We start from the raw sequence: 10,000 nt of genomic DNA on the forward strand, positions 1-10,000 counted from the left end.
GTAAAGTTAATAACTCTACAGTACAGTTAATAACACTACAGTAAAGTTAATAACTCATGAGTAAAGTTAATAACACTACAGTAAAGTTAATAACTCATGAGTAAAGTTAATAACACTACAGTAAAGTTAATAACTCATGAGTAAAGTTAATAACACTACAGTAAAGTTAATAACTCATGAGTAAAGTTAATAACACTACAGTAAAGTTAATAACACTACAGTAATGTTAATAACTTATGAGTAAAGTTAATAACTCTACAGTGAAGTTATTAACTCATGAGTAAAGTTAATAATACTACAGTTAGATTAATAACTATACAGTAAAGTTAATAACACAACAGTAAAGTTAATAACACAACAGTAAAGTTAATAACACAACAGTAAAGTTAATAAGACTACAGTAATGTTAATAACTCATTAGTAAAGTTAATAACTCTACAGTGAAGTTATTAACTCATGAGTAAAGTTAATAATACTACAGTTAGATTAATAACACAACAGTAAAGTTAATAACACAACAGTAAAGTTAATAACACAACAGTAAAGTTAATAAGACTACAGTAATGTTAATAACTCATGAGTAAAGTTAATAACTCTAAAGAAAAATTTAATAACACATGAGTAAAGTTAATAACACTACAGTAAAGTTAATAACACTACAGTAAAGTTAATAACACTACATTAATGTTAATAACTCATTAGTAAAGTTAATAACACTACAGTGAAGTTAATAACTCATGAGTAAAGTTAATAACACTACAGTAAGGTTAATAACTCTACAGTAAAGTTAATAACCCATGAGTAAAGTTAATAACTCTACAGTAAAGTTAATAACTCATGAGTAAAGTTTATAACACTACAGTAAGGTTAATAACTCTACAGTAAAGTTAATAACTCATGAGTAAAGTTAATAACACTACAGTAAAGTTAATAACTCATGAGTCAAGTTAATAACACTACAGTAAGGTTAATAACACTACAGTAAAGTTAATAACCCATGAGTAAAGTTAATAACTCTACAGTAAAGTTAATAACTCATGAGTAAAGTTAATAACACTACAGTAAAGTTAATAGCTCATGAGTAAAGTTAATAACACTACAGTAAAGTTAATAACTCATTAGTAAAGTTAATAACACTACAGTAAAGTTAATAACTCTATAGTAACGTTAATAACTCATGAGTAAAGTTAATAACTCTACAGTAAAGTTAATAACACTACAGTAAAGTTAATAACACTACAGTAAAGTTAATAACTCATTAGTAAAGTTAATAACACTACAGAAAAGTTAATAACTCTACAGTAAAGTTAATAACATTACAGTAAAGTTAATAACTCATTAGTAAAGTTAATAACACTACAGTAAAGTTAATAACTCATTAGTAAAGTTAATAACACTACAGTAAAGTTAATAACTCTACAGTAAAGTTAACACTACAGTAAAGTTAATAACTCTACAATAAAGTTAATAACATTACAGTAAAGTTAATAACTCTACAATAAAGTTAATAACACTACAGTAAGGTTAATAACACTACAGTAAAGTTAATAACACTACAGTAAAGTTAATAACATTACAGTAAAGTTAATAACTCATGAGTAAAGTTAATAACACTACAGTAAAGTTAATAACTCTACAATAAAGTTAATAACACTACAGTAAAGTTAATAACTCTACAATAAAGTTAATAACACTACAGTAAGGTTAATAACACTACAGTAACGTTAAAAACACTATAGTAAAGTTAATAACATTACAGTCAAGTTAATAACTCATGAGTAAAGTTAATAACACTACAGTAAAGTTAATTACACTACAGTAAAGTTAATAACTCATTAGTAAAGTTAATAACACTACAGTAAAGTTAATAACTCTACAGTAAAGTTAATAACACTACAGTAAAGTTAATTACAGTAAAGTTAATAACACTACAGTAAAGTTAATAACTCATGAGTAAAGTTAATAACACTACAGTCAAGTTAATAACTCATGAGTAAAGTTAATAACACTACAGTAAAGTTAATAACACTACAGTAAAGTTAATTACACTACAGTAAAGTTAATAACACTACAGTAAAGTTAATAACTCATGAGTAAAGTTAATAACACTACAGTAAAGTTAATAACACTACAGTAAAGTTAATTACACTACAGTAAAGTTAATAACTCATTAGTAAAGTTAATAACATTACAGTAAAGTTAATAACTCTACAGTAAAGTTAATAACACTACAGTAAAGTTAATAACACTACAGTAAAGTTAATTACAGTAAAGTTAATAACACTACAGTAAAGTTAATAACTCATGAGTAAAGTTAATAACTCATGAGTAAAGTTAATAACACTACAGTAAAGTTAATTACACTACAGTAAAGTTAATAACACTACAGTAAAGTTAATAACACTACAGTAAAGTTAATAACTCATTAGTAAAGTTAATAACACTACAGTAAAGTTAATAACTCTACAGTAAAGTTAATAACACTACAGTAAAGTTAATAACTCATGAGTAAAGTTAATAACACTACAGTAAAGTTAATAACTCATGAGTAAAGTTAATAACACTACAGTAAAGTTAATAACATTACAGTAAAGTTAATAACTCATGAGTAAAGTTAATAACACTACAGTAAAGTTAATAACCCATGAGTAAAGTTAATAACATTACAGTAAATTAATAACTCATGAGTAAAGTTAATAACACTACAGTAAAGTTAATAACTCTACAATAAAGTCAATAACACTACAGTAAAGTTAGTAACTCTACAATAAAGTTAATAACACTACAGTAAAGTTAGTAACTCTACAATAAAGTTAATAACACTACAGTAAAGTTAGTAACTCTACAATAAAGTTAATAACACTACAGTAAAGTTAGTAACATTACAGTAAAGTTAATAACTCATGAGTAAAGTTAATAACACTACAGTAAAGTTAATAACTCTACAATAAAGTTAATAACACTACAGTAAAGTTAATAACTCTACAATAAAGTTAATAACACTACAGTAAGGTTAATAACACTACAGTAATGTTAAAAACACTATAGTAAAGTTAATAACATTACAGTCAAGTTAATAACTCATGAGTAAAGTTAATAACACTACAGTAAAGTTAATTACACTACAGTAAAGTTAATAACACTACAGTAAAGTTAATAACTCATGAGTAAAGTTAATAACACTACAGTAAAGTTAATAACACTACAGTAAAGTTAATTACACTACAGTAAAGTTAATAACTCATTAGTAAAGTTAATAACACTACAGTAAAGTTAATAACTCTACAGTAAAGTTAATAACACTACAGTAAAGTTAATAACACTACAGTAAAGTTAATTACAGTAAAGTTAATAACACTACAGTAAAGTTAATAACTCATGAGTAAAGTTAATAACACTACAGTCAAGTTAATAACTCATGAGTAAAGTTAATAACACTACAGTAAAGTTAATAACACTACAGTAAAGTTAATTACACTACAGTAAAGTTAATAACTCATTAGTAAAGTTAATAACACTACAGTAAAGTTAATAACTCTACAGTAAAGTTAATAACACTACAGTAAAGTTAATAACACTACAGTAAAGTTAATTACAGTAAAGTTAATAACACTACAGTAAAGTTAATAACTCATGAGTAAAGTTAATAACACTACAGTAAAGTTAATAACTCATGAGTAAAGTTAATAACACTACAGTAAAGTTAATTACACTACAGTAAAGTTAATAACACTACAGTAAAGTTAATAACACTACAGTAAAGTTAATAACTCATGAGTAAAGTTAATAACACTACAGTAAAGTTAATAACTCTACAGTAAAGTTAATAACACTACAGTAAAGTTAATAACTCATGAGTAAAGTTAATAACACTACAGTAAAGTTAATAACTCATGAGTAAAGTTAATAACACTACAGTAAAGTTAATAACACTACAGTAAAGTTAATAACATTACAGTAAAGTTAATAACTCATGAGTAAAGTTAATAACACTACAGTAAAGTTAATAACTCTACAGTAAAGTTAATAACACTACAGTAAAGTTAATAACTCATGAGTAAAGTTAATAACACTACAGTAAAGTTAATAACATTACAGTAAAGTTAATAACTCATGAGTAAAGTTAATAACACTACAGTAAAGTTAATAACCCATGAGTAAAGTTAATAACATTACAGTAAAGTTAATAACTCATGAGTAAAGTTAATAACACTACAGTAAAGTTAATAACTCTACAATAAAGTCAATAACACTACAGTAAAGTTAGTAACTCTACAATAAAGTTAATAACACTACAGTAAAGTTAGTAACTCTACAATAAAGTTAATAACACTACAGTAAAGTTAGTAACTCTACAATAAAGTTAATAACACTACAGTAAAGTTAGTAACATTACAGTAAAGTTAATAACTCATGAGTAAAGTTAATAACACTACAGTAAAGTTAATAACTCTACAATAAAGTTAATAACACTACAGTAAAGTTAATAACTCTACAATAAAGTTAATAACACTACAGTAATGTTAAAAACACTATAGTAAAGTTAATAACATTACAGTCAAGTTAATAACTCATGAGTAAAGTTAATAACACTACAGTAAAGTTAATTACACTACAGTAAAGTTAATAACACTACAGTAAAGTTAATAACTCATGAGTAAAGTTAATAACACTACAGTAAAGTTAATAACACTACAGTAAAGTTAATTACACTACAGTAAAGTTAATAACTCATTAGTAAAGTTAATAACACTACAGTAAAGTTAATAACTCTACAGTAAAGTTAATAACACTACAGTAAAGTTAATAACACTACAGTAAAGTTAATTACAGTAAAGTTAATAACACTACAGTAAAGTTAATAACTCATGAGTAAAGTTAATAACACTACAGTCAAGTTAATAACTCATGAGTAAAGTTAATAACACTACAGTAAAGTTAATAACACTACAGTAAAGTTAATTACACTACAGTAAAGTTAATAACTCATTAGTAAAGTTAATAACACTACAGTAAAGTTAATAACTCTACAGTAAAGTTAATAACACTACAGTAAAGTTAATAACACTACAGTAAAGTTAATTACAGTAAAGTTAATAACACTACAGTAAAGTTAATAACTCATGAGTAAAGTTAATAACACTACAGTAAAGTTAATAACTCATGAGTAAAGTTAATAACACTACAGTAAAGTTAATTACACTACAGTAAAGTTAATAACACTACAGTAAAGTTAATAACACTACAGTAAAGTTAATAACTCATGAGTAAAGTTAATAACACTACAGTAAAGTTAATAACTCTACAGTAAAGTTAATAACACTACAGTAAAGTTAATAACTCATGAGTAAAGTTAATAACACTACAGTAAAGTTAATAACTCATGAGTAAAGTTAATAACACTACAGTAAAGTTAATAACACTACAGTAAAGTTAATAACATTACAGTAAAGTTAATAACTCATGAGTAAAGTTAATAACACTACAGTAAAGTTAATAACCCATGAGTAAAGTTAATAACATTACAGTAAATTAATAACTCATGAGTAAAGTTAATAACACTACAGTAAAGTTAGCAACTCTACAATAAAGTTAATAACATTACAGTAATATTAATAACTCATGAGTAAAGTTAATAACACTACAGTAAAGTTAATAACTCTACAGTAAAGTTAATAACACTACAGTAAAGTTAATTACAGTAAAGTTAATAACACTACAGTAAAGTTAATAACTCATGAGTAAAGTTAATAACACTACAGTAAAGTTAATTACACTACAGTAAAGTTAATAACACTACAGTAAAGTTAATAACACTACAGTAAAGTTAATAACTCATTAGTAAAGTTAATAACACTACAGTAAAGTTAATAACTCTACAGTAAAGTTAATAACACTACAGTAAAGTTAATAACTCATGAGTAAAGTTAATAACACTACAGTAAAGTTAATTACACTACAGTAAAGTTAATAACACTACAGTAAAGTTAATAACACTACAGTAAAGTTAATAACTCATTAGTAAAGTTAATAACACTACAGTAAAGTTAATAACTCTACAGTAAAGTTAATAACACTACAGTAAAGTTAATAACTCATGAGTAAAGTTAATAACACTACAGTAAAGTTAATAACTCATGAGTAAAGTTAATAACACTACAGTAAAGTTAATAACATTACAGTAAAGTTAATAACTCATGAGTAAAGTTAATAACACTACAGTAAAGTTAATAACCCATGAGTAAAGTTAATAACATTACAGTAAAGTTAGCAACTCTACAATAAAGTTAATAACATTACAGTAAAGTTAATAACTCATGAGTAAAGTTAATAACACTACAGTAAAGTTAGCAACTCTACAATAAAGTTAATAACATTACAGTAAAGTTAATAACTCATGAGTAAAGTTAATAACACTACAGTAAAGTTAATAACCCATGAGTAAAGTTAATAACATTACAGTAAATTAATAACTCATGAGTAAAGTTAATAACACTACAGTAAAGTTAGCAACTCTACAATAAAGTTAATAACATTACAGTAAAGTTAATAACTCATGAGTAAAGTTAATAACACTACAGTAAAGTTAATAACTCTACAATAAAGTCAATAACACTACAGTAAAGTTAGTAACTACAATAAAGTTAATAACACTACAGTAAAGTTAGTAACTCTACAATAAAGTTAATAACACTACAGTAAAGTTAGTAACTCTACAATAAAGTTAATAACACTACAGTAAAGTTAGTAACTCTACAATAAAGTTAATAACACTACAGTAAAGTTAGTAACATTACAGTAAAGTTAATAACTCATGAGTAAAGTTAATAACACTACAGTAAAGTTAATAACTCTACAATAAAGTTAATAACACTACAGTAAAGTTAATAACTCTACAATAAAGTTAATAACACTACAGTAAGGTTAATAACACTACAGTAATGTTAAAAACACTATAGTAAAGTTAATAACATTACAGTCAAGTTAATAACTCATGAGTAAAGTTAATAACACTACAGTAAAGTTAATAACACTACAGTAAAGTTAATTACACTACAGTAAAGTTAATAACACTACAGTAAAGTTAATAACTCATGAGTAAAGTTAATAACACTACAGTAAAGTTAATAACACTACAGTAAAGTTAATTACACTACAGTAAAGTTAATAACTCATTAGTAAAGTTAATAACACTACAGTAAAGTTAATAACTCTACAGTAAAGTTAATAACACTACAGTAAAGTTAATTACAGTAAAGTTAATAACACTACAGTAAAGTTAATAACTCATGAGTAAAGTTAATAACACTACAGTCAAGTTAATAACTCATGAGTAAAGTTAATAACACTACAGTAAAGTTAATAACACTACAGTAAAGTTAATTACACTACAGTAAAGTTAATAACTCATTAGTAAAGTTAATAACACTACAGTAAAGTTAATAACTCTACAGTAAAGTTAATAACACTACAGTAAAGTTAATAACACTACAGTAAAGTTAATTACAGTAAAGTTAATAACACTACAGTAAAGTTAATAACTCATGAGTAAAGTTAATAACACTACAGTAAAGTTAATAACTCATGAGTAAAGTTAATAACACTACAGTAAAGTTAATTACACTACAGTAAAGTTAATAACACTACAGTAAAGTTAATAACACTACAGTAAAGTTAATTACTCATTAGTAAAGTTAATAACACTACAGTAAAGTTAATAACTCTACAGTAAAGTTAATAACACTACAGTAAAGTTAATAACTCATGAGTAAAGTTAATAACACTACAGTAAAGTTAATAACATTACAGTAAAGTTAATAACTCATGAGTAAAGTTAATAACACTACAGTAAAGTTAATAACCCATGAGTAAAGTTAATAACATTACAGTAAATTAATAACTCATGAGTAAAGTTAATAACACTACAGTAAAGTTAGCAACTCTACAATAAAGTTAATAACATTACAGTAAAGTTAATAACTCATGAGTAAAGTTAATAACACTACAGTAAAGTTAATAACTCTACAATAAAGTCAATAACACTACAGTAAAGTTAGTAACTCTACAATAAAGTTAATAACACTACAGTAAAGTTAGTAACTCTACAATAAAGTTAATAACACTACAGTAAAGTTAGTAACTCTACAATAAAGTTAATAACACTACAGTAAAGTTAGTAACTCTACAATAAAGTTAATAACACTACAGTAAAGTTAGTAACTCTACAATAAAGTTAATAACACTACAGTAAAGTTAGTAACTCTACAATAAAGTTAATAACACTACAGTAAAGTTAGTAACTCTACAATAAAGTTAATAACACTACAGTAAAGTTAGTAACTCATGAGTAAAGTTAATAACACTACAGTAAAGTTAATAACACTACAGTAAAGTTAATAACATTACAGTAAAGTTAATAACTCATGAGTAAAGTTAATAACACTACAGTAAAGTTAGTAACTCTACAATAAAGTTAATAACATTACAGTAAAGTTAATAACTCATGAGTAAAGTTAATAACACTACAGTAAAGTTAGTAACTCTACAATAAAGTTAATAACATTACAGTAAAGTTAATAACTCATGAGTAAAGTTAATAACACTACAGTAAAGTTAATAACTCTACAATAAAGTTAATAACACTACAGTAAGGTTAATAACACTACAGTAAAGTTAATAACACTACAGTAAAGTTAATAACATTACAGTAAAGTTAATAACTCATGAGTAAAGTTAATAACACTACAGTAAAGTTAATAACACTACAGTAAAGTTAATAAGTCATGAGTAAAGTTAATAACACTACAGTAAAGTTAATAAGTCATGAGTAAAGTTAATAACACTACAGTAAAGTTAATAACACTACAGTAAAGTTAATAACACTACAGTAAGGTTAATTACACTACAGTAAAGTTAATAACACTACAGTAAAGTTAATAACACTACAGTAAAGTTAATTACACTACAGTAAAGTTAATAACACTACAGTAACGTTAATAACCCACGAGTAAAGTTAATTACACTACAGTAAAGTTAATAACACTACAGTAAAGTTAATTACACTACAGTAAGGTTAATAACACTACAGTAACGTTAATAACCCACGAGTAAAGTTAATTACACTACAGTAAAGTTAATAACACTACAGTAAAGTTAATTACACTACAGTAAGGTTAATAACACTACAGTAACGTTAATAACCCACGAGTAAAGTTAATTACACTACAGTAAAGTTAATAACACTACAGTAAAGTTAATAACACTACAGTAAGGTTAATTACACTACAGTAAAGTTAATAACACTACAGTAAAGTTAATAACATTACAGTAAAGTTAATAACTCATGAGTAAAGTTAATAACACTACAGTAAAGTTAATAACACTACAGTAAAGTTAATAACACTACAGTAAAGTTAATAACTCATGAGTAAAGTTAATAACACTACAGTAAAGTTAATAACACTACAGTAAAGTTAATTACACTACAGTAAGGTTAATTACACTACAGTAAAGTTAATAACACTACAGTAAAGTTAATAACACTACAGTAAAGTTAATTACACTACAGTAACGTTAATAACACTACAGTAAAGTTAATAACACTACAGTAAAGTTAATTACACTACAGTAAGGTTAATAACACTACAGTAACGTTAATAACCCACGAGTAAAGTTAATTACACTACAGTAAAGTTAATAACACTACAGTAAAGTTAATTACACTACAGTAAAGTTAATAACACTACAGTAAAGTTAATAACACTACAGTAACGTTAATTACACTACAGTAAGGTTAATTACACTACAGTAACGTTAATAACACTACAGTAAGGTTAATTACACTACAGTAACGTTAATAACACTACAGTAAGGTTAATTACACTATAGTAACGGTAATAACTCATTAATAAAGCAGCTACTTTGAGAAGTTCTTCCTCCACTCGGTCTTGAACCAGGTCCGGTCCAGATCGTCTCTCTCGGCACGTGAGGTTGTCGGTGG

General features: G+C 25.1%; 1 protein-coding gene across 1 annotated transcript in view; it reads right to left on the bottom strand.

The window, feature by feature from the left end:
* Nucleotides 1-10,000, bottom strand: part of tekt4 (tektin 4) — a 15,512-nt gene that overhangs the window by 4,928 nt on the left and 584 nt on the right. The window contains exon 1 of the mRNA XM_058380788.1: nt 9,921-10,000. This exon is cut by the window's right edge and continues 584 nt beyond it. Coding sequence (XP_058236771.1) covers nt 9,921-10,000 — 80 coding nt within the window. The remainder of the gene's footprint in view (nt 1-9,920) is intronic.

Source organism: Hemibagrus wyckioides, linkage group LG26 (genome assembly GCF_019097595.1).
Source record: "Hemibagrus wyckioides isolate EC202008001 linkage group LG26, SWU_Hwy_1.0, whole genome shotgun sequence".
Lineage (NCBI taxonomy): Eukaryota > Metazoa > Chordata > Actinopteri > Siluriformes > Bagridae > Hemibagrus > Hemibagrus wyckioides.